This window comes from Dipodomys merriami, unplaced genomic scaffold (assembly GCF_024711535.1).
Source record: "Dipodomys merriami isolate MVZ:Mamm:240054 unplaced genomic scaffold, mDipMer1.0.p SCAF_3, whole genome shotgun sequence".
NCBI classification, from domain to species: Eukaryota; Metazoa; Chordata; class Mammalia; order Rodentia; family Heteromyidae; genus Dipodomys; species Dipodomys merriami.
The window spans coordinates 72,446,166-72,471,494 of record NW_027204492.1 but is presented as its reverse complement, the minus strand read 5'-3'; the positions used below and the strand labels follow the sequence as shown (position 1 = coordinate 72,471,494).

General features: G+C 37.8%; 1 protein-coding gene across 1 annotated transcript in view; it reads left to right on the top strand.

Moving 5' to 3' along the window:
- The window catches only part of Tex11 (testis expressed 11), a 219,123-nt gene that overhangs the window by 184,168 nt on the left and 9,626 nt on the right, over nt 1-25,329 (top strand). Inside the window, exons 26-28 of the mRNA XM_070039363.1 lie at nt 18,429-18,576; nt 20,123-20,231; nt 21,543-21,663. Coding sequence (XP_069895464.1) covers nt 18,429-18,576; nt 20,123-20,231; nt 21,543-21,663 — 378 coding nt within the window. The remainder of the gene's footprint in view (nt 1-18,428; nt 18,577-20,122; nt 20,232-21,542; nt 21,664-25,329) is intronic.

The window sequence follows — 25,329 nt, the reverse complement described above, 5'->3', positions numbered from 1 at the left end:
TCTTGTAGTCAACATTTTTTACATCTAGAGGATATAGCCAGCTATAGGACATCTCATAACATAAAGACTCTTCTCTACTGCCTCATGATCATTTACTTGCTCTTCAGTCTTTTCTTCTGTGTTTCTTGAGTCAAACCAAGTTCAGAAAAGTTCCAGTCATTGGATTACAAACTTGGTTTTGTTACAAGACCAAGGACTAGCAACTCAGGGTGTGCCACTCACTTTAGCTTGCACTTTTGTTGACTTTTTCGAATTCTATTTTCATTATTAAAACACACACACACACACACACACACACACACACACACACACACACACACACAAACACACACACATACACACCACTAAGAGGCCCTATGTCATTCTACCATTTCCAGAAACAGGACATGGAGTAACTTACATCTATATCTATAAGTTCTATCAGGACAAGTACTGTGTCTGCCTGGTAGGGTTTGAATGTCCTCTCCAAAATGCACGTTGCAATTTAGTTGCCATATGACCCCTCCACTGGATTATTCAGCAAGAAGACCCTCATGTAAATTAGACCCTTTCTAATTTCAGCTCTTTAATCTTGAATTTCCCAGGCTCCAGTACTTAGAGAAATTCATTTATTTTCCTTATGTAACCAGGCCTGTGATGTTGTTAGAATGTCACATAAAACAGGCTAAGACAAAAAAATAGTACCAAGCTGGTACTATAGTACCAAGTGGCTCATGCTTTTGGTAATTCTAAATACACAGGAAGCTGAGACCTGAGGATCACAGTTCAAAGCCAGGCAAACACAGAGACTCTCATTTCTAATCAGTAAAAAGCCAGAATTAGAGGTGTGACTCAAATGGTAGAACCTTGAGTGAAAAATCCAAGCTAGAGTGTGAGGCCAAATTCAAACCCCATTACTCACACACACACACACACACACACACACACACACACACACACACACACACACACACACACAAATGGTACCAAGATGTGAGCTACTACTATAACAAATACTTGAAAATGTGGAAGCTCCTTTAGAACTGAGTAATGAGTAGAAGATAGAAGAATTTGGAGAAAGAGGCAAAAATAAGCCTAGATTGCCATAAATAGAACATCAAGCATGATTATGGTGAGGGTTCAGAAAGAGAAATCAAGGGTGAGCTTGGGTCTTCTTAGAGATTACATGAGTAGTTATGATAAGAATGCTGATAGAAATATGAACAGCAAAAACACTTCTACCTAATGAAGTCTCAGATGGAAATAAGGTACAAAGTATTTGATTCTGGATAAAGAAAAGCCTGTTATACCATTTCAAATAGTGGCTATATTGTGTGTATTCCCTAGGACTTTGTAGAAATCAAAATCTAAGAGTGAGAAACTGGGATCTCTAGTGGAAGAGATCTCTAGTGGAAGCAAGGTGTTCAAGATACTGCATAGCTATTTTAACCATATGCAGTGAGATGAAGGAGTAAAGAACTGACTTAAAGTCGAAGTTTATCATTAAAACTGGAAATACTTGAAACATTCATTGCCTGGCCATATAAAAGATGGAAAAAGTACACATTCAGGAAGAATATTCACGATGTGGCCAATAAATCATTTGCTAAAGAGATTCCTACAGACAGAAGGGAGCCAAGCATTATTCATCAAGACAGTGAGAGAAGGACCCTGAAGTTATTTTAGAGATCTTCCCTTCACACGTCCAGAACTCTTAAGAAGGCTGACGAATTGTGGAAAATAGGTGCAGGGCACCCTTCCCAGGCCTATTGCTTGGAATGCCTTCAAGTCTCTACTTTCCACATTCTAACACAGCACTTCTTGCTCCCAGGCTGCCAAAACTATGGCTCAAGTCAACCCAGATATAGCTTGGGACTGCCAGTCCAGAACAAATAAGCTATAAGCCTTGGTGGTGTTTTAAGTCTGCATGCTCACAGAATAAGAGTGCTGTGGAGGCATGGTTACTCCCATTCTAGTTTTCAAAGGTTATCTCAGATAGCCTGGAACCCATACCGAGACTTGCCATAGGAGTGGAGCCACCTCATAGAACACCTACTAGGGGAATGCCAACATAAATATGGAGTCAGCCACCAGAATTCCTAGTGGAGCTAAAGAGACAAAGGCAACCTCAAGATCTCAGAATTGTTGAGCCATTGGTACACAATTCCAGTCTGGTAGAGCTACAGGAACAAAGCTGCCAGGACAAAGCTATGGAAATGCAGACCTTCCCCAGGGCCTTAGAGGCCCAACCTCACTGAGAAAATTGACATTAGTTCATAGTGACAAACAGGGATCCGCTTTTAGTTTTTCTGCATATGGATGCCCATTTTTTCCAACACCAACTATTGAAGAGGCTATCTTTTTCCACCATGTGTCTTTGGCTACTGTATCAAATATCAGATAATTCTAGCAACATGATTTTATTCTGGGTCTTCGGGTCTGTTCCATTGATCTTCAGGTCTGTTTTATTGACAGTACCAAGCTGTTTTTGCTATTATATCTCTGTAGTGAAGCTTGAGGTGTGGGATTGTGATACTACCAGCATTGCTTTTTTGCCTAAAATTGCCTAGGCTATTTGGGGTCTTTTGTTGTTCCATATGAAATGTTGGATTGCTTTCTCTAGCTCAATGAAGAATGTCATTGGTATTTTGATGGGGATTGTGTTAAATACTGCCTTTGGGGGCTGGAAATGTCGCTTAGTGCTACCACTTAGTGCTTGCCTCAAATGTGTGAAGCCCTGGGTTCAATTCCTCAGTACCACCACATCAACAGAAAAAGCCGGAAGTGGCCCTGTGGCCCAAGGGGTAGAGTGTTAGCCTTGGAGCAAAAGAAGCTCAGGGAAAGTGCCCAGGCCCTGAGTTCAAGACGCAGAACTGGCAAAAAAAAATACTGCCTTTGGCAGTATGGCCATTTTCACAATATTAATTCTACCTATCCATGAACATGAAAAATCATTTCATTTCCTGTTGTTGTCTTCTATTTCTTCAGATTTCTTTTATAGTTTTCACCATTGAGGTCTTTTCCTTCCTTGGTTAGGTTTATTCCTAAATATTTTATTTTTTAGGCTATTTATACTTTGTATGTTTAAGGTGAAGTCATTAAGATTTTGTGGCTTTTGATGAATGCATTTTGTATGTGAAAAGCACATGGACTGCAGGGTGAGACAGGGAGAATGTTATGGTTTGCATGTATCCTCCAGAAATCCCTGTTGAAATTTACTGACTATGGTGAGAGTATTGGCCAGTGGCACTTTTAAAAGGTGTCATGTTACCCAGTAAGAAGGACCTCACCAGAAGTACCCCTGGGGCTGGGAAGGTGGCTCAGTGGTAGAGCGCGTGCCTTGCATGCATGAGACCCTGGGTTCGATTCCTCAGCACCACATAAGCAAAAAGAAAAAAGCCAGAAGTGGCACTGTGGCTCAAGTGGTAGAGCGCTAGCCTTGAGCTGAAGAGCTGAGGGACAGCGCCCAGGCCCAGAGTTCAGGCCCCACGACTGGACCCAAAAACAAAACAAAACAAAACAAAACAAAACAAAACAGAAGTACCCCTTCAATATTGGACTTCTAGCTTCAGAACTGTGAGATATAAGTTCTTTTTTTTTTTTTGAGATATAAATTCTTTTCTTTATGTACTTACTCAATTTGTAGTATTCTAGTATAATAGCAAAAATGAACTAAGACACTAATTTTGTTTGCCTTTGTATATTCTATAACTAGTATATAATATATCTTTGGTTAGTATGTAAGTGAACTTATATGTACATGCATACATATTTGTACAAATATATACATAATGTATATGTTATATATGAATTCTTGGAAGGATGTACAGAATTTTTACATTTTTTACCTTTGAGGACAGGAATGAGTTTAAGGGACTTTTTTTCTTGTCCTGAGGCTTGAACTCAGGGCCCAGGCACTGTCTCTGAGCTTTTTAACTCAAAGTTAGTTCTCTACCACTTGAGCCACAGCTCCATTTCTGGGTTTTGTGCTAATTGTAAATAAAAGTCCCACAAATTTTTCCTGCTCAGGCTGGATTCAAGCTGTGATTATCAGATCTCAGCTTCCCAAAGTAGCTATGATAATAAGCATGTGCCACTGGCACCCAGCTGAGGTTTATATTTCTTAAGATAGTTATTTTCCAATGAGATAATGCCTCAAGTTATGAGCCTAGTATGTGAGTAATGTAAATAAATCATTAAGCTACTAACTGTAAATATATAAATCTAGAGAAAGTGAAAAGCCAGTGAATCATAAGCTCTTGGGGACAAATTTGAAAACATCATCCTTTTGAAAATCAGAATGAATTACAAACTGCATAAACAATGACTACAATTTTAGTGCTTTGGAATTGGCTTTTACAAAAGGATTAATCGTGGCATGCTGTTATATGAGTAACCTAAGGAAATCAGCTAACCACATTCATTTTGCAAAGTCTTTATTAAATATTACAATCCTAAGGGCAACTAGGAATTATGGAAACAAGGTAATGAATGCCTGTATCTGTCATTAAGAAATTGATGCTATGTCCTCACATGGTGGAAGGTAGAACAAGAGAATGTAACACCACATAAAGCCTCCTTTATTAGAGCCTTAGTTCCATTCAAGGGATTCAGAACTCAATCATCTCTAAGTAGCACCCTATCTTAGTTTTTTGACATTGTCCAATAAGATTCAACACTTATGGGCTGGGAATGTGGCTTAGTGGTAGAGTGCTTGCCTTGCATGCATGAAGTTCTGGGTTCCATTCCTCAGTACCACATAAACAGAAAGATCCAGAAGTGGTGCTGTGGCTCAAGTGGTAGAGTGCTCGGGGACGGTGCCCAGGCCCTAAGTTTAAGCCCCAGGACTTACCAAAAAAAAAAAAAAAAGATTCAACACTTAAATTGTGAAGGATACATTTGAACCACAGAAGACTAAAAGTAGTATAATTTGTCTCGCACCCCTTCCCAACAATTAGGCCATTAGTTTGAACTTATTCCCAACTATATTATTTCTCACCTCCAATACCGCAGCAGCCTCCCAGCTTACCTCTCAACTTTCATTTATGCCATCTCAATATCAAAAAGCCGCATTGCAACTGGAGTATTATAACATGAATCAGATCAGGTATATATTCTTGCATTTATTTGGACTGGATGTGATCTGACCCTTGGTTAACACCTACCATTCTGCCTCTTAGTTCACTGTGCTTAACCATGCTCTATCACCCTAACATCTACTCTTTCCTGCCTCTAGGTCTTTACCTTGCCTAGAAGGCTCTTGCTGTAGATACTCATTTGACCTATTCCCCTATTTGCTCAAGTGTTGCCCGCTAAACAACCACATCCTTTCCATCAGAGTCCCTTTCATCACTAACCATCCTCCAACTTATATTTTTCTTTTTATGATATGTGTTGCTAATTGCATATTGCATTTTGGTTGTCTCTCCAACTAGAATCTAAATTCTATATAGGCAGAGAAGTTGTATGTCTTGCTTGTACTTTATAGCTCTATGACATATTAGGAGTCAGTAAATATTTATTAAATGAAATGTAGCTATGTCACTATAAATTCTGTCATTAGAGTAATTGAAGTTTTATTATATTTTGGTCTCTGAGAACTTCTCTGCAAAGTACCTAGGAAGTTTTATCATCTTGGGAGAAGAATATTAGAAGATACATGATGGGGCTGAACTTGAGATAGGGAATAGAGAAACATAGGTTAGATTTCTAAGAAAAAGAACTTAAAGGGAAGTTGGGATTACAACAAAGATGCTATATCCTGATGAGTGATTCCCCATCTGACTTAAGGGAGCTCACAGTTTGCATCTGATTCTAGACTAAAAGGAAACATCCCCTTCAGGGTCTCCTGTCACTTGTGGGTATTGCTAGGAGTATCCTTCAAATCAGACTTTCTATGTAGAGAATAATTAAATGTTGAGGATAGAAAGTAATCTCATTTATTTGATTATTTAAAACTGTTTATTTTGTAATGTGAGTGGAATTGTTATCACAAAAGCATAAAGATAGGGAAATGTCTTTAGTGGTTTCAGAAACCATCACAAGGAAAAAATTCACTTATCTTCAGTGGTATCATTTCAATTTTGTATAAAGTATCTAAGTGTTATCCACCATTAAAAGTTTTAGTGGTTTGAGCAAATCAGATAAACCTCCTAAGAGCTTTGGAACAAAGGCAAATATGGGATCTGCAGCCAGAAGAAATACAGTTCAGCTGATAGCAGAGCTCTGTGTGTGTGTGTGTGTGTGTGTGTGTGTGTGTGTGTGATATTTATATATTATGGGCTCCTCAGCTGAGAATTGGAGAAGTCATTCTATTTTATTCAAATGCTACTGAAAAAAGCTCCCATTTAACAATGTTTATGTTTATTCAGTTATACACATCAAAACCGGAGTTAAATGCTTATTCCTTCAGCAAGCAGACTTTCTTGATCCTTAACTTAATAACCTTAATAAGTAGCAATCTTCTATGGGTTATTTTAGTTCCAGGTATTAGTTCTCTATTGATAAAGCTCAATTGATAGGATCTTAGAGTTAATAGTTTTGAAATCAGCCAAGAGAAAAGATAGTTGTAACTGATCTTCAGGCATATGTGAGTGGATTTTCTATAAATACATTCTGAATTAAGAGTTAAGCTGCAGAGAGGGCTGGGATGTAGCTCAGTGGCAAAGCGCTTGCCTAGCAAGTGCAATGTCCTGGGTTCGATCCCCAGTACCAAAAAAAAAAAAAAAAAAGAAAGAAAGAAAAGAAAAGACAAGAGTTAAGCTGCAGAAATAGGAGAACTTGAGCTTAGGGGAGCATTTGGATATGTATCCAAAAGGCTCATGTATTAAAGGCTTGGTCTTCACTGTGGCACTATTGGAAGATAGTAGAAATGTTAGGAAATGAGAGCTAATGAAAGAAAGTAAGGAGGTTGGAATACGCTCTTGGAAGGAATACTGGGACCCTATATTTTCCCTTTCTTTTCTCATTTGCTCCCTGGCTGCCATGAAATAAGTATCTCCCTCCACCATGATCTCCTGCCATAATGTGCTGTGCTGCCACAAGCCCAAAGCAATGGGACAAATCAGTGATGTGCTCCAAAATTGTGAGCCAAAACAAATTAATTTTTTAAGTTGATTATTTCAAGTATTTTGTTACAATGGCAGAAAAGCTAACTAACATATTGAGACACCCAAGTATCTCTGATTGAAGTTGTCCCTAAAAGTCTTTACATTCAATAGCATTTGATATACCTTAAAAGTATCTCTGTGTGTTAGCTTATTAGAGATAAGAGTCTCACAGACTAAGAATAAAAAGTGACTCCTCTCTGATAAGCATTCTACAAAACCAAGTGCACATTTCTGTATTTCATAGATATATAGATTTTATAGATTTGGATTTTGCTGGCCCTAGGGCTTCAACTGAGGGCTGGGCACTGTTCCTAGGTCTCTTTGTGCTCAAGGTTATCACTCTACCACTTGAGCCACAGAGACACTTCCATTTTTTCGGAGTAGTTTTATGGGAGATGAAAGGCTCATGGACTTTTCTGGCTAGGCTGGCTTTGAACCACAATCCCCAGATCTGAGCCTCCTGAGTAGCTAGAATTACAGGCATGAGCCACAGGCCCCCAGCTCTATTTTTCATATTTAACGGTGAAATATGAAGACTTCCTCACCCATGTCAGGAATGAGTTATGGTGAATACTACTATCACTTCCATTCAGCATTGTGTTTGAATCATTCTAAGCCTCCCAATAAGGTATTTCACATCTTTGGTTTAATTAATTACTCTTTGCTGCTTTTTTTACACTTTTTATTATTGTTGTCTTTAAGTAGTTGTACAAAGAAGTTCCCATTCTACTAAACAGTATACGAATACAAGGTGTCTGACAACACTGTCACCCATTGCTCCTAAACCATAGATCTTTGCTGCTTCTTAAAGACCATTTATGATTGATTGTCTCAATACAAGATCATTTCCAAAATATTTGCTAGGCTCTCTCCTTTTTAAACCAAATATTTAAAAAGTAATTTTCTTAAGATCTATTTTCCAACCTTCTGATCAGTCATACATGTGAATTGTAAATGAGAACATTTGGGATTATAGCCTTGGCTCTCCATTAATTTACTGCATTTCTGAGCTGGGCACTCATAGCTCATGCTAGTAATCCCAACTACCCAAAAGGCTGAGATTTTAAGATTAGGATTTGAAGCCAGTCCAGACAGAAATCTGCAAACACTCTTATCTCCAATTAACCAGTTAAAAGTTATACAAGAGGCATAGGCCAAGTGGTAGAGCACCAATTCTGAGGCCAAGTTGTGCCTCTACTCCAACATTAGGCCCTGAATTCAAATCCCCAAAGTGATACCTGCATTTCTTTCTTGTTTTTTCTTTTTTTTTTTCTTTTTTCTTTTTTGGTTGGTCGTGGGGCTTGAACTCTGGGTGTGGGTGATGTCCTGTGCTCTTCTGCTCAAGGTGAGCGCTCTACCACTTGAGCCACAGTGCCACTTCCGGTTTTCTAGTGGTTTATTGGAGATAAGAGTCTGATGGACTTTCCTCCCGGGCTGGCTTTGAACTGCGATCCTCAGATCTCAGCCTCCTGAGTAGCTAGGATTACAGGCGTGAGCCACTGGTGCCCTGCTTGATACCTGCATTTCTGTGGGCAGGTTCTTTACTCTTTCAGCCTTAACTATTTGTTATTAAACTTATTTCAAATGGGATCTTTCTATATTGCTCAGGCTGGCCAGAAACTTACTTGTGGTCCAGGCTGGTCTTAACTCATGATTCTCCTGCCTCAGTTACCCAATGCTAGGAATACATGAGTACATAATTTTTCTGCATTGGGAAGTGAAGTTACTATCCCTGCCATTCATATGCATTGGTTGGGACTTTTGCCTGTCAAAAGGGATCATGAAAGTACCACAATTTCTAAACCATGACTGAAAGTATCATATATAACTGGTCCATCTGCCATTCCAGGAGCTGACCACATAATCCTAATATTAACACAAGTGGTAGCCTGAAATGAGTAAAAGAAATACTACTCAGCAATAAATGAGTGCTCGATTTATTTTGCTAAGTGAAAATAAAACAGATTACAATGAATATTATTTCATTTAAAGGACATCCTGGGATACATAGAAGCATAGGAACAGAAAGTAAAATGGAGGTTTCCAAAAGTTAGATAGATGAGATGTTCACTGCTTTGTAAGGATCTGTGATTTTAGGTGTGTAACTTTAGACATTTGTTAAAACCTGTGCAACTGGGGCGGGAAGGTGGCTCAGTGGTAGAGTGCTTGCCTTGCATGCATGAGGCTCTGGGTTTGATTCCTCAGTACCACATAAGCAGAAAAAGCCAGAAGTGGCGCTGTGGCTCAAGTGGTAGAGCACTAGCCTTGAGCTGAAGAGCTGAGGAACAGCGCCTAAGCCCAGAATTCAGGCCCCACAACTGACAAAAAAAAAAAAAACCTGAAGGAGGTAAGGAAATAAAGTTGACTTAAATTACTTTAAAAAATACCATTGTGACTGGACACAAGGCTGAAGACAAGATGAACTATGTACAATACTGTGCTCTAATTAAGAAATTTGGTTTTCCTGTGTATGAGGTTAGAAATTAAGAAAATACTTTGTATGTGCAGTTGCTTTTGCTAGAACATGGCACATACGTTGCTAAAAATTATTGTAGCAGACTGTATTGTGCAAAAAAGGTGCATGTGCAAAAATGATGTTAGGGACATAGCACACAAACACTTGGTCATTGACACATTTAAAAAGATATAAACAGCTGGGTGCGGTGACTCATGCCTGTAATCCTAGCTACTCAGGAGGCTGACATCTGAGGATCACTGTTCAGAGCCAGCCTGGGCAGGAATGTCCATGAGACTCTTATCTCCAATAAACCACCAGAAAACTGGAAGTAGCGCTGTGGCTCAAGCAGTAGAGTGCTAACACTGAGCTGAAGAGCTCAGAGACAGTGCCCAGGCCCAGAGCTCAAGCCTCATGACCAGAAATATATAAACATATTAGGTACCATTGGCTCATGCCTATAATCCTAGCAGGAGGCAGAGATATGAGGGTCACAGTTTAAAGCCAACTCGGGTAAATAAAATGTCCAGGAGAGTCTCAACTCCAATTAACCACTAGAAGCCATATATATTATATGTGTATGTATTAACATATGTTTATATCTTAGGTCTAAAATCTATGTATGAGTGGAAACATGCACACTTTGTTTTTCTGAACCTAGCTTACTTTACTCAATATAACATTTTCCAGATCCACGCATTTCTCTGCAAATGACATAATTTCATTCTTCCTGATGGCTGAATAGGATTCTATTGTGTATATATGCCATATTTTCTCAACTCGTTTATCAGTTTTAGGGCACCAGGGCTATATCCAAAACTTGACTTTTGTGAACAGTGCTGCAATAAATATAGGCATGCAACAGCTGGGAACTAGTGGCTCACTCTTATAATCCTAGATACTCAGGATGCTGCAGAGCAGCCTGGCAGCAAAGTCTGTGAAACTCTTTATCTCCAATTTACCACCAGAAAACCGGAAGTGGCACTGTGGCTCAAAGTGGTAGAGTGCTATCCTTGAGCAAAAAAGCTCAGGGACAACACCCAAGCCCTGAATTCAAGCCCCACAACTACCAAAAATTTGTGTTTCTGTTGTGTCCTTCTTTGCATTCCCTCAGATAAATGTCCAAGAGTCATATTCTAGATCACTTTCTGGACAGTGTCTTTTGAAATACATTGTTTAACTTTGTTGGGGTCTAATTTAGGTATCCACTTTTTGTTGCTTAGGATTTTTGTGTCATATCTAAAACTACATTGTCAAATGTAAAGTCATGAAGATCTCACCTCTTTGATTTCTGTAGTTTTAACTCCTGCTTTTAGATGTTTGATCCATTTTAATTCTTTTTATGTCTTGTGATGCTAGGGACTGAACACAAGGCCTCACATTTACTAGCAAGTGCTTTGCTACTTGAGCTATGCCATCAGCTCCATTTTGACTTAATTCTTATGTATGATATGAAGTAAGGGTCCAGCTTCATTCTTTATCATATGGTTGACTACTTGTTCCAGAAATAATTATTCAAAACACTGTTCTTGCCCAGCACCCATGGCTCATGCCTGTAATCCTGATTAGTCAGAAAGCTGAGCTCTGAGGATAGTGGTTCAAAGCCAGCCTGGACAGGAAAGTCTGTGAGACTCTTATTTTTAATAAACTACCAAAAATCTGGAAGTGGAATTGTGGCTAAAGTGGTAGAGCATTAGCCTTTTGCAAAAAAAAAAAAAACAAGAGACAGTGTCCAGACCCTGAGTTCAAGTCCCAGGACTGACATAAACAACAATAACTAGAAGACACCATGCTTTCCTCCATGGTTGGTCTTTGCTCATTTGTGAGAAATTGGTTGAACATAAACATATGTTTTTATGTTTGTATTGTTAGTTCTACCCATTAATATGTACATCTGTAATTATGCCAATCTCATGATGTTTGCATTATAAGTGCTTTGTTCTAAACTTTGAAATTAGCAAGTTTTAATCATTCAAGTTTAATCTTTCACGATTGTCTTGACTATTCTGGGCCCCTTGAATTTTTCTACTAAATTTACAAAGAACTTGTCAGTATTTGAAGAAAAATGTACTGTTGGGATTCCGATGTGATTGTGCTGAATCTGTAGAACAATGTGGAGAATACTGTCACCTTAGCAATGCTACATTTTCTAATCCATGAACATGGGTTATTTTTCCATTTTATCTCAGCTTTCTTTCAATGAGGTTTTATGGTTTTTAATGTCTAAGTTCTTTCATTTAATTTATTTAATTTTATTTAATAATTTTATTTGGGGCTGGGAAGGTGGCTCAGTGGTAGAGCGCTTGCCTTGTATGCCAGAGGCCCTGGGTTCCATTCCTCAGCACCACATAATCAAAAAAAAAAAAAAAAAAAAGAAAAAAGCCGGAAGTGGCGCTGTGGCTCAAGTGGTAGAGCGCTAGCCTTGAGCTGAAGAGCTGAGGGACAGCACCCAGGCCCAGAGTTCAGGCCCCATGACCGGACCCAAAAAAAATAAAAAAATAAAAAATAATTTTATTTATTTAATATTTAAGTTATTTAGCATAAGTTCTTTTGTTTAATTTATTCTTAAGTATGTTTACATTATTTTAAATGAAATTGTAATTTGGTTTTCAGGTTGGTCATTGATGATATATAAAAATAGAATTGGTTTTTGTATATTGACTTTTTGGACTTATTAGTTCTAGTTGCATTTTGTTTTTATTTTATTGGCTGTGCTTAGAATGTTATTCACAAGATTGCATCACCTTATTAATAACACTGATTTTGTTTGTTGTTGTTAGTCGTAGGACTTGACTCTGGGACTGGGCACTGTCCCTGAGCTCTTCAGTTCAAGGCCAGTACTCTACAGCGCCACAGCGCCACTTCCGGTTTTCTGGTGGTTAATTAGAGATAAGTGTCTCACCAACTTTCCTACCCAGGCTGGCTTTGAAATGTGATCCTCAGATCTCAGCCTCCTGAGTAGCTAGGATTACATGTATGAGCCACTGGCATCCTGCTGAAATCTATTTTTGTCACTATTATAAGTGGAAGTGACTTACAGAGCTTCAAAATATGCAAAGAAAACCTAAGAGCACTAAAATGAAGAATAGATGAATCTTTAACTATAGTTGGGCAGTTTAATGCTCATCTCAATAATAATAGAGCAAATCAACAAATAATTATAAGGATATACTAGATGGAAACAACTATCAACTTCTAATTGGCATTTATAGAATACTGCTTCACAGCAGCAGAACATGTTTTTTTCAAATGCACATGGAACATCTAACACCATAAAGCACAATCTGAATCTTAAAGCTCAAAAGGTTTAAAAAGTGGTTGGGTGCCAGTGACTCACACTACTTTTAGGAGGCTGAGATCTAAGGACTAAGGTTTGAAGCCAGCCTAGGCAGAAAACTCCTCAAGACTCTTACCTCCAATTAACCACCAAAAGTTAATAATGGAGGTGTGGATCAGGTGGTAGTGTCAGTCTTGGGCAAAAAAGATAAACATGAGCACAAGGCCTTGAATACAGAATTCAGCACTGACACAAAAAATTTAAATGTGTGGCAGCACGACTCAAATGGTAGAGTACCTGCCTTGCAAGCATAAGGCCCTGAGTTTGATCTCCAGTACTGTTTTTTAGAAAAGCCGAATCATGCAAAAGATTTGGGAGACTTCTAACCTCTGTTGTGATGAAGGTATTGTCCCTGTGCCCACTAGAGGTAGACATAGTTCAACCAGTGTAATGTGTGAATATCTTACCTGGGATTCCCAGGAATCTTCAGCTCTGCAAGCAGTACCTGGCCCCTGCAGGCCAGAACGAGGGCATGACAATCTTAGCAAGGCCAAGAAGCAGGGGTAAATGTGTTCCCGATGGGCTATTGGATACATTAGAAATTTAAACCTCTCAGAAGTATATGGTAGAATTAAAGAATGTAAACAATCAAAAATCATCCAAAAATATCATAGACTCACCAATAATCCTAGGACAAAGTTAGAGATTACTACTCAAAGCTTCAATTTTCCTAAAACTGCTACAAGGATGAACATAAGGCTTAGATTAAGTATGTTGTGGAATGGGCTGCAAAGGACCCATATAGTTTCCTTAGAAGAGTTATTGTAGTACTTAAGCCACTTTTCTACAAAGTGCCATGCTATCCACAAAATAGACCAAGAGGATTGAAGCCGGGGATAAGGAGCAAAATATGAAACAAAAACATCAAGAAGAATGCCAGGGTGCCAGTGGCTCACACCTGTAACCCTAGATAGTCAGGAGCCTGAGATCTGAGGATCGCAGTTTGAAGCTAACCGAGGCAGGAAAGTTGGTGAGACTCTTATCTCCAATTAACCACCAAAAAAAAAAGAAAACAAAACAGTGGAGATGCAGCCCAAAGTGGTGGAGAGCTAGCTAGCCCTGAGTTCAAGCCCCAAGACTGACCAAAAAAAGTCCATCAAGAAGATATTTCAAAAAGCTAAACAGGTTTTTTCAAAAAGGATTGAAGGGATAAACGAGTTCTGTGACTAGAAAAATCCATTTGGAAAATTATACAGCTTTCTAAGAACATATTATGATGATATGATTTAGTAAATTAAATATGAGCTTGTGGAAGAATTATGTACTGACATCAATATTGTAGTAACTTCCAGGCTGAGTTGTTAGTTTGTTAGTTATCTGCTAGTAATGACTGTGATATTGTATTAATGTACAGGTTGAGTATCTGTAACCTGAAAATATAGAACATAAAATATTCTCAAAATATTTATGAACACAGGCATGCTGTGACAAAGTGGAAACTTCCACCCTAACCTCATGAGAATCAACTTACAGGTGCACTCAAAATATTGTATCAAATTACTTTCAAACTATGCATTGAAAGTGTATATATGAAACACAAATAAGTTTTGTGATTATACTAGGGTCTCAAACTTAAGATATTTCATGTATATGCAAATATTCAAAATCTGAAGGAACACTTCTGGATCTAAGTATTTTTTAGCCAAACATTTTAGATATGGGATATTCAATCTGTATTGCAAATTATTTATAACAGTCTTAGCTATTTGCCATTTTACAGCTTGTAAAAGAAAATATCCTGTGGAGAAAAATGACTTTAGATTCTCAACTCTATTCATATGGTGGTTTAGAATGAGTTCCTGTTACAGACAAAGGATAAAAGTATAAAAGAATCATTCTCTCCAAGGTGAAAAGTATGCTTTGGCTTAAAAGAGATATTACATATTATCATATCTTTTATTATTATCGCCTATTACTTGGAATGGAATCATTTCCGGCTTTTTCACAGCAAAAAAATATTAATCAATAAGTACTTCCATTTTCAGCATTTTACTGATTTTAGCCTTTGGACACAACTGGTAGTTGTTGTTGTTTGTCAGTCGTGGGACCTGAACTGTGGGCATGGGCGCTGTCCCTCAGTTCTTCAGCTCAAGGCTAGCACTCTACCACTTGAGCCACAGCGCCACTTCCGGTTTTCTGAGTGGTTTATTGGAGGTAAGAGTCTGACGGACTTTCCTGCCCCGGCTGGCTTTGAACCGAGATCCTCCAGATCTCAGTCTCCTGAGTAGCTAGGATTATAGGCAGGCGTGAGCCACCAGCGCCCGGCTAAGGCATACTATGTTTAAAAATCTAATTGTATGGAGGGGGTAACAATGTTCAAGAGGAAGTGTACTCATTACCTCACTCACGTAACTGTAACCCTTTGTATAGTATCTTTACAATAAAAAAAAGATCTAATTGTATAAGAAATTTCTAATTACATGACTTTGTAGAATGCCACAAATTGATATTGGATATAACAAGGTTTGTCCTTATGGACACAGGTATTTTCTTAGAGGTGAGTTTCTGAGAAGTGAGACATTAAGATTTAAAACTTGTGGTAAAATAAAATGCCAGATGTTGGTAATGGGGAAAATGCCAAACACTGTCGTAATCTGTACCCAGTTTTTTCTTGTGCTGACTAGAGTCTTGAAATTTAAAATTACTTCTTGGATGAATTGCTTATTATCCTTATATTCTCTTTTTTATGCCAGTCCTGGGGTTTGAATTCAGAGCCTAGGTACTGTCCCCGAGCTTTTTTGCCTAAAATCATGCTCTACCACTTAAGCCACACCTCCACTTCCAACTTTTGGTGATTAAATGAAGAGTCTCATATACTTTCCTGTCAGGCTGGCCTTGAACCAAGATCCTCAGATCTCAGTTTTCTGAGTAGCTAAGGTTCTAGGCATGATTTTCAAACTTTCTGACAAAGCCCTTTCTAAGAGATATTTTAATTTCAAAAATCTTTTAAAGAACTGAAGAGTTAACAGTAAAGTTATGCTTCCTTAAGTGGCAGGTTTAAATTTTGTAAAACTTTTTGTTAGACACAGTAGTAATTGCATGAATAGGATAAATTATGTCAAAAAGAGAATGTGTTATAATTAGAAGCACAGAGTTATAGAATCTTTCTTTCAGATAAGTAGTATAACTGGAAATTTTAACTATTAATCATGGCTTTTGTAAATGCATGGTCCAGTAATTTTATTCACTGCAATATTTAATAGCTTATTAATGCTTTTTGCACTTCTGATAGCAAATTTTAAGTTACAATAATTGTCAAACAGCTCTATTTTAAAAATGAAACGTGATTCTGCAATAAATTTGATTCTTTGTTATGAATTCTTAAATACTGACATTAAGAAACTGAGTATTCGGACTGAAATAGTAACTCAACGGGAGAGTACTTGATAAGGAGGTGTGAGCCTCTGGGATCAGTCCTCTATACAAACTACTGGAATTACAAGATATTTTCTCTGACCATGATGAAATTATATGACAAGACTTGAAAGCAAAGGTATATGTTAAATCTCCAAATATTTTTAGACACATTACTTGGTTTGAACTCAGGACCTTGAACAAAGTAGGCAGGTGCTCTACTGCTGATCCATGCTTCTAAATTTTTCATGTGCTGGATACTTTTTTTGTCAGTTGTGGAGCTTGAACTCTGGGCCTGAGTGCTGTGCCTGGGCTCTTCAGCTCAAGGCGAGCGCTTTTCCACTTGAGCCACAGCACCACTTCCAGTTTTCTGGTGGTTAATTGGAGATGAGTCCCAAAAGCTTACCTGCCAGGGCTGGCTTTGAACCTTGTTCCTTAGATCTCAGCCTCCTGAGTAGCTAGGATGCCCAGCTGTATTGGTTATTTTTGAAATAGGTTCTGGCTTCTTACCCAAGCTTACACATGAACTGCTGTCTGCATATTGTAGGTTTCTCACTGCAGCTGTTATTTTAATAGATGTGTATCTTACAAAGTTTTCTTCCTCGTCTGGCCTCAACCCAAAATTCCCACCCCCAAATCTCAGCTGAGCCACTAATATCCAGGTTACATCTCCTAATATTTTGAAATTAAACAGCATACTTTAAAATAATCCAGTTGGCCAAAGGGGAATGACAAAAGAAATGAGAAGCCAGGTGCTGGTGGCTCATGCCTGTAATCCTAGATACACAGGAGACTGAGAGCAGGAGGATTGTGGTACCAAGTCATCTCAGGAAGAAAAATCCACAAAAGTCCATTTAATAGTAGTATTTCTGTTTTCTCAATCTAGGCCTCTACTTTAATAAACTAAGAAATTAAATAGCAAATTAAACAGGATAAAGAAGAAGCAAAATCATGAAGTGCATAAACCAATAAAATTTAAAACAGAAAATGCCAAACAGACATCAATGAAAGCTGTTTTTCTTTATCTTTGATAAACTTTTTTCCAGGTAGTTTAAGACCAAGTTAATAGTGTCAAGAATGAGGGTGTTGTCACCTCTAGAGAGTCTAGAGACATCTAAAAGGGTAATGAGGGACCATTGTGAATGCTATTTTATCTATGTATTTGACGTATTAGATGAAATGGACAAATTAATTAAATCACAAACTATTCCCTTAAGAAGGTGTATAATCCTATGGCTATTAAATTAATTTAATTCATAGTTAATCTTCCAACAAAGAAAACCATAGTGAAGAATTGTACCAAAGTTATTAATACCAAACTTGTACGAACCCTTCCAGGAGAAAAAGGGAATGTAGTCAGTGGTAGAACACTACCCTAGTACGCACAAGGTCGTGGGCTTGATCCCCAGAAAAAGAAAAATAGAAGGCACAATTGCCAGTTGATTTTATAAAATCAAAACTAAATGAAGACAATGTAAGAACACTTCAGCCACATGACCACAATTTGTATAGAATCTGTATCTTCTGTCTAGAGCAGGGTCCCAGTTAATACAAACTCACAAGTACACGTATTTTTTTAAATAAGAATCTCATATTTTTCTATGTTGAAGGTAGAAGTCCGTGTCTTATGCATGCTAGACAAGTGCTCATTGAGTTATATCCCTGCTCCTTGATTAGAATCTTAATGTTGGGAGCAGGACTATTTTTCCAGATAGTTGGGAGCACCACAACAATGGCTTCAGAAAATACAGGCTGTGCTATCTATTACAGTTCCTCAAAATAAGGGTGAGCCTATAGATTTTACAATGTTAGAAGTCTGCACGAGTGCCAGTGGCTGTCACTTGTAATCCTAGTGTTTCAGGAGACTGAGATGTAAGGATCACAGTTCAAAGCCAACCCAGGCAGGAAAGCCCATTAGATGTTAATTGGAGATAAGAATCTCCAGTTAACCAGCAAAAAGCCAGAAGTGACTGACTCAGGTGCCTTGAGCAAAAAAGCTCAGAGACAGCACTTAGGCCCTGACCCAGGAATGGCACAAATCACTGTCTACAATGGCTGCAGTGACCTTCAAATTGTAAGGAAAATTAATTTTCCAAAACAGGAAAACCCTTTACAGTTAGAGAGATTAGAACCTAATAGAATAGTTAAACAAGATCACAGGGAATATTACATTTTTGCTTTTTCCCCCTTAGAGAACTTCTCACATCACTCATTTGAGGCACTGATTCTGCTGTATGAGTTTGAAGCTAAGATCAAAATGAATGACCCATCACTGGACAGTTTCCTGGAAACAATGTGGGAGCTGCCTCATTTAGACAGTAAAATACTTGAAGCAATCGCAAGTAAGTGTTGTATTTATACTTTTGTATGGCTTGTACCCATTTACATGTTATTGTTTTCTTTCCTCTGGTCAGAAACAACTTTTTTTCATAGCACTTGTTTCTCTACCTCTCTCATGACATTCTTAAACTATTTTTATTACAATCATGTGTGCATTTTGCTTTTCCATTCTATGAGACTCTTACCTCCCTACAGTCATGAATAATAATTACATATAAACACATATATTTTAGTATACCTACAAACTCTAGTGAAGTATATTGCTCATCATAAGTGTTCACCTTTAGTCTTTGTGTGAAATTAAATTATGCAACTACACAATAGACGGAGTTGAAATTTGAGGAAGTTAAAATGATCATTGACTACCTCATAGTTTACTGAAATACACAGAGAAATACTGAAAGTAGTTTAACACTACTGCCACTCTCTAATTTCTGCTTGAGTTGTAAGTGGGATATGGTGGCTCAGAGCATTTGGGGAATACACTGCAGGAAATGACCTAGTTACCTTCCCTTGTCATCTGTCCCTCTCCTCAGGAATGTGAGTGTGATTAGTAAAGATGCTAGGTAGCTACAAATATGTCAGTCACATTGCTTTGTTTTCCTTGGTCTTTCCAAGACAATTTCTAGAGCTATGGAGCAGATAATGTATGCTTTATAAACACGTGGGATGTTGATGTTGACCACTTGTATAATGGAAGTCCATTCTAGAGGCCTACTAAATGTATTTGGAAGTTTTAAGGTTATCTCTGATATTCTTCATGTGGAATGTTTCCAGTTTTTAGCCTCTAGCCAAACAAAAAAGCAGCATTAAATTGGTTTTGTTTTATTTTTCTTTTTTCATTATCTTTAAGTAATTGTTCAAAGAAGTTTTGATCCAACATGTCAGTTTGTGAGTACAATGCATCATGATCAAGGTCTCCCCTTCCATCATGCTCAACCATCTCTCCCAACCCCAATCCATTCCCTCAAGTCACCTGGTTCCATTTCCACATATGTACTGTATTCTCCCACCTTTCCTCTCTCCATTCATCTATCTTCTTCCCTTGACCTCAGTCCCCACCCACACACCCCAAATTCCAGCTTCCTGGTATTCATTTAATTAAATCTAGTTTTGATTAGTGCTCTCTCACTAAATCTGCTCTCTGTTTCTTTCTTAGTGTGCCCTTCCTTGACTGTGTTCATAAGATTATTGCTTTACCTTTATGACTAAGTAGTCATAGGTGCAATAGATTTTTCTGTTGGGGCTTGCTGAAGAAAGAGTGTAATCTGGTGATCCTACCAAGCTACATGGTCTAGAAAGAAGAGGCTACCTGGAGAGGCATCTCTGAATGCAACATTTTATAAAGTTTGTGTGTTTGTGTGTGTGTGTGTGTGTGTGTGTGTGTGTGTGTGTGTGTGTGTGTGTGTGTGTGTGTGTGTGTGTGTTTACTGTTTGGCTATTAACCTGTTTCAGAGTAATCTCATTACAGAAACAAGTTGTAGCCTGGAATACAAACTGGGATATATAAGATTATGGTGTTCAGAACCTTTTTTTCTTCCCTTATAGCATTAGCTATGGAAAGTCCTGTACACTATCCTAGCATTGCACTCAAAGCCTTGAAAAAGGCTCTGCAGATCCACAAAACGAAAGAATCTCTCAATGTTTTGAAATACAGGTTAGTAAATGCAATTCAACACCTAATCCAAAGAACCGCAGTCATAGTAATAGTAGTAATAGCCTGAGAACTGTAGTCAATTCCTCCCAATCAATCACTAATCACAATCAACTGGCTCAACTTAAAACATGATGGTAGCCCTCATTTTGAAGCTGGCTGAAAAAAACCAAGGATTATTTAGCAAAGTCAAGGATTCTGCACTTCCCAAAGAAGAAAAAGAAGAAAGGAGGAGGCTACAATGCTGGATAAGAAATGTACTCACTATCTTGCCCATGTAATTGTAACTCCTCTGTACAGTATTTTCACAATAAAAAAGCAAAAAAAAAAAAAAAAAAAAAAAAAAGGAAGAAAAAGAAGAAAAAGGATGCTTCTTTGATTCTATGTATATAATAAAACTACTAAAGTACTTAGTAGAACTATAAGATGACTTTTCTCTCTCTTTTAATAAGTACCTTAGTAGTTTTATTATTTCATTTGCTAAATATCCCAAATGTGCAAAATACAGAGGTTAATACAGCAAACACCAAAATATCCAACTCTTAAATCAGACACCTGGGTAACCTTCTGTTACATTTGCATCCGATTTTTATAAGAACTTTAAGTAACAATACGTGTTGTATAATATACTATTTTTGGAGCAGGTTTTTGTGTGTGTGAAGGAAAAATGGGATAAGATTTTTCTCTGGAAAACTTTATTACGGTCTTTTCTGAGAGATGAGAAACAATTCCGGAATGATTCCCAATTTAAATCCCAATTCCTTTGCTTATTTGAGAAAGTAACATGATGCTTTAAATGAACCAGCTCATAAATTCAAATAAACAAGCAAGCTATTTCATGCAAGAACTAAACAGGAGTGAAAGACAACCATAGACATGTGAGAGGAAGAACTAGCCAACCAGAAATCTATCTTCTGAGGTTGGATGCCCTTTAAAACCAAGGGAAAAACAGAAGTGTTCCTGAACCTTTTTTTTAGTCTGGGATGAGATCTAGATTTGACTTAGCTATGAAGCCAGTGATTTCTTTCCTTGAGATGACTTTTTCTCTCCTTTTTCTTCTCTCTTCTCTCCTCTCTTCCTACCCCGTCACCCTCTAGCAGTACTGTGGTTTGAATGCTTATTAAGCCAAAGTTCTACCACTTGAACTATACTCCAGCTATACTTTTTTGCTGTTTATTTTTGGCTTGAGTTTAGTAAACTTACCCACCCAGGCTGGCCTTGAACACTTCCCTCCATTTCTCAGCCTCCTGATTAGCTAGGATTACAGGTGTAAGCCACTGTCACCCAACTGACTTTGCTCTTTTTGGTTTTCAGCAAGTGTATGCATAGCCTGATATTCATTTTGTTACCAACTAGACCATTGACTGCAGAGTTCTGTCCCCTGAAAGAAATTTGGAGCCATTTTCAAGATGCTTTGAGCTTCATTAGCCACAATGTAAGTCAGTTATATTCAACTTGCAGCTAATTTTAAAGAACTGAACTGCTTGGTATATTCGAAATTATACACAATAATGCTTTTTGATATGAGTTTTAGGCTAAATTCATATTACTGTGTACTTAGGCACTAGAAAATTTCCCTAAATTTATGAAATATAAAGAGCTAAATAAAGTTAGACATTTAAAAATATAAATTTTAGTAGCATTAGGTAAAAATAGCATGACTAGTAGTAGGTGTCTTGAATGATTTTGTATTTTCAGCGCCTGTCAGAATCATAGCTTCCCCTGTGATGATACAAACTTTGTAAAGAAGCTACTGTTCCTCAGAGATAGATGATAAAGTAGAGGAAACAGCTATCTACCCCATAGTCCTTCTGCTGTTTTTTCAATGTAGGTTTTTTTCAATAACTTTTTACAATTACCTTTATTAAAGCATATTTTACATAGCATAAAATTCACCTATTTGTACATGTACAATTAAGTAAATTTATGGAGAGGTACAACTATGGGCACAATTCAGTTCTAGAATTTTCCATTCCTCAAAAAGTTTCTTCTTGCCTATCTGTACTCAGCCTGTGCAATGTAAGCACAGACTTTTTGCTCTCTATATAGACTTTCCCTTTCTGGACACTTCATATGAATAGAATTGTACATACAATATTGCTTTCTGGTATCTGACTCATTTAATGTTTTGATGCTCTTCCGTGTTGTAGCATTACCAGTATTTCATTCTTTTTGTTGAATGATATTCTGTTGATTTGATATGCCATATTTTATCTATCTATTCATGAATTGATAGACATTTGCATTTCTATTTTGGGACTATTATGAATGCTGCTGCTATGAACATTTAAGTTCAAGTGTGTGTGCAGCATGTGTTTTCATTCCCTTGGATGTGTATCTAAGAGTAGTGCTTTGAGGAGCTTCAATATATTTTCCACAGTGGTAGCACCACAAACAGTGTATAAAGATACCAAATTTTCCCCTCTTCCCTCGCAGTGTTATTGCCTATCGTTTAATTATAGCCATTCTAGCTCATTGTTGTCTGACTTGTAGTTTCTTGATCGCTAATAGTGTTTTATTGTGTTTGGGGAAAAATGTCTACCCAATTACTTTTGCATTTTTAAAGTTGGATTGTACTTTTATTGGACTGTCAGAAATCCTTTTATATTTTATTTGTAAATATTTTCTTCCAGTCTTTTCATTTCCATCCTTTTTGTTACAATGCTGGGTTTGAGCTCAGGAGTTAGTGCTTGTTAGACAGGCTCTGGTTTTCGCTCTGCTTAGTTGCCTGGACAGCAATCCTTCTTTGCTTCCTTTTGTAGCTAGGATGACAGATTTGCACCACCATGTCCAAACTTTCTGTTAAGATGGGGATTGCGACTTTTTTAAAAATCTAAGCTTGCTTTATACATAACTTACCTCAGCCTTACACATAGCTAGGATTACAGGCATAAACCATAATGCATGAATTGTCTTTTCCATTTTTTTCTTAGTAGATCATTTTAAAAGTAGATGTTAGGTGAAATGAACCCCAAGATAAGGATTCAAATGTTTTTTCTTTCTGGCTATTGTTTCTAACGTATTTATAAGATATTTCTTTGTTGCTTTGTATGTCCCTCCCCCACAATATAACCCCTGTTTTCACTGTATTTGATGTTGTTATACTTTGTGGACGGGAAGGGAAAAAACAAATAGTTTAAATAGGGATACAGGTGGACCCATTGCAACAATGAGATGTACAAGACATTATGTTGAAAAATGAACTTTACAACTTTGGTGGGGGGGCAGATGAGAAGGGATGGGAAGGGAAAACAAAGGAGGAGGCTACAATGCTAATAAGAAATGTACTCATTATCTTGCTCATGTAATTGTAACCCCTCTGTACGGTATTTTCACAATAAAAAAATTGAAAAAAAAAGAAAAAAGTAGATGATATGATTTTCATTAAAGTCTAATTTCTCCACTTTTATAGGTAGTTTGTAGGGGTAGGAGGGTTGGTCATACTAAGAAATCTTAGCCTAACCAAAATCTACAAAGATTTTCCTCTTCTGCATTTTTATATTTTCATCTCTCAAATATGATCCATTCTGAGTTAATTTTTGTGTGTGATGTGAAATAAGGTTCTAAATAGGTCAAGGTTTGTTTTCTTTTGCATCGGGGTATATTTTTCTCTGTTATTTGACTTGAGTTTTCTCACTTGTAAAATGGGAATCTTTCCTGCTCTGACTGTCTCACACTTGAGTTAAGAGCCAAAGAAAATGGTATGTATTGTAAATTTTAATAGCTCATATACATATAAGGCATTATTGTTTACTATAAAGGAGGTATAAAACATTAAGGAAGTTTAAAAGGCTTGCTTAAAGTTACACAGAAAGTCATTATTTCCTTCCATGTTAATGTCTCAGGGTCTCAAAAGCTCTGGGATCACCTACTTCTTCATATACAAATACTTGCAATCACAAGCCAAAATGGAACAGTATGGCATGGTGACAATCCAGTACAAGCTAGCATTGACTTAAGAAACCTGCAGTTCTCCTGGAGCTCTAGAATTATGGCTAGCATGGATTTCAGTTTAAAAATAGCATTGAACATTTCAGATCTTTTTCTTTTGCTATCTTTTGGAAAGAAAAAAAATCAAATTATTAGCCAGGTGCCGGTGGCTCATGCCTATAATCCTAGCTACTCAGGAAGCTGAGATCTGAGTATTGTGGTTCAAAGCCAGCCCCAGCAAGAAAAGTACATGACACTCCTACCTCCAATAAACCACTAGAGAACCAGAAGTGGCGCTGTGTCTCAAGTGGTAGAGAACTCCCGTTGAGCTGAATTGCTCAGGGACAGTGCCCAGGCCCAGAGATCAAGCCCCACAACCAACCAAAAAAAAAAAAAAATCAAATTATTAATGATGAACTTCACCTGTACCTTCAAGTGCATTTGCCATAGTAACTAATGCAAACTAAATTTAGATAGTATTATAACTCCAAATTGATGGCTTTTAATAATTGAATGGGGCCAAGACTTCTCTGAGCATTAACTTTTGTCACTTTTGGGGGGGTTGAACTCTAGGCCTTGGGCTCTCGCTTGGTTTTTTCACTCAAGGCTGGCATTCTATCACTTGAGCTTCACCTTTGTGTACAGCTTTTGAAGATAGTCTCCTAGAATTGACTGGGCTGCCTTCAAACCATGATCCTTAGATCTTAGACTCCTGAAGTAGCTAGGATTAAAGGGGTGAGCCCTCAGCACCTAACTTTGCCACTTTTATTCTCTGTTATTACAAGTCCAATATTTTGGCTTTTGCCTGTCTCAGAGCTTAATGTTTTTCTATGTTTATGATGAGTTTTCTTTTTTTGGGGGGGAGGGGTCCGGTTGTGGGGCCTGAACTCTGGGCCTGGGCGCTGTCCCTCAGCTCTTCTGCTCAAGGCTAGCACTCTACCACTTGGGCCACAGCGTCATTTCCGGCTTTTTTCTTTTTGCTTATGTGGTGCTGAGGAATCGAACCCAGGGCCTCAGGCATGCAAGACTCTACCCCTGAGCCACCTTCCAAGCCCCTATGATGAGTTTTCTGTGCACTGTTGCTCATACCTTGATATATGACTGGCTAGTTAGGTTTTCTCTAATAGAGATAATTTAATAACCCTCTTTGTTCTTTATCTTGTATTTGTTG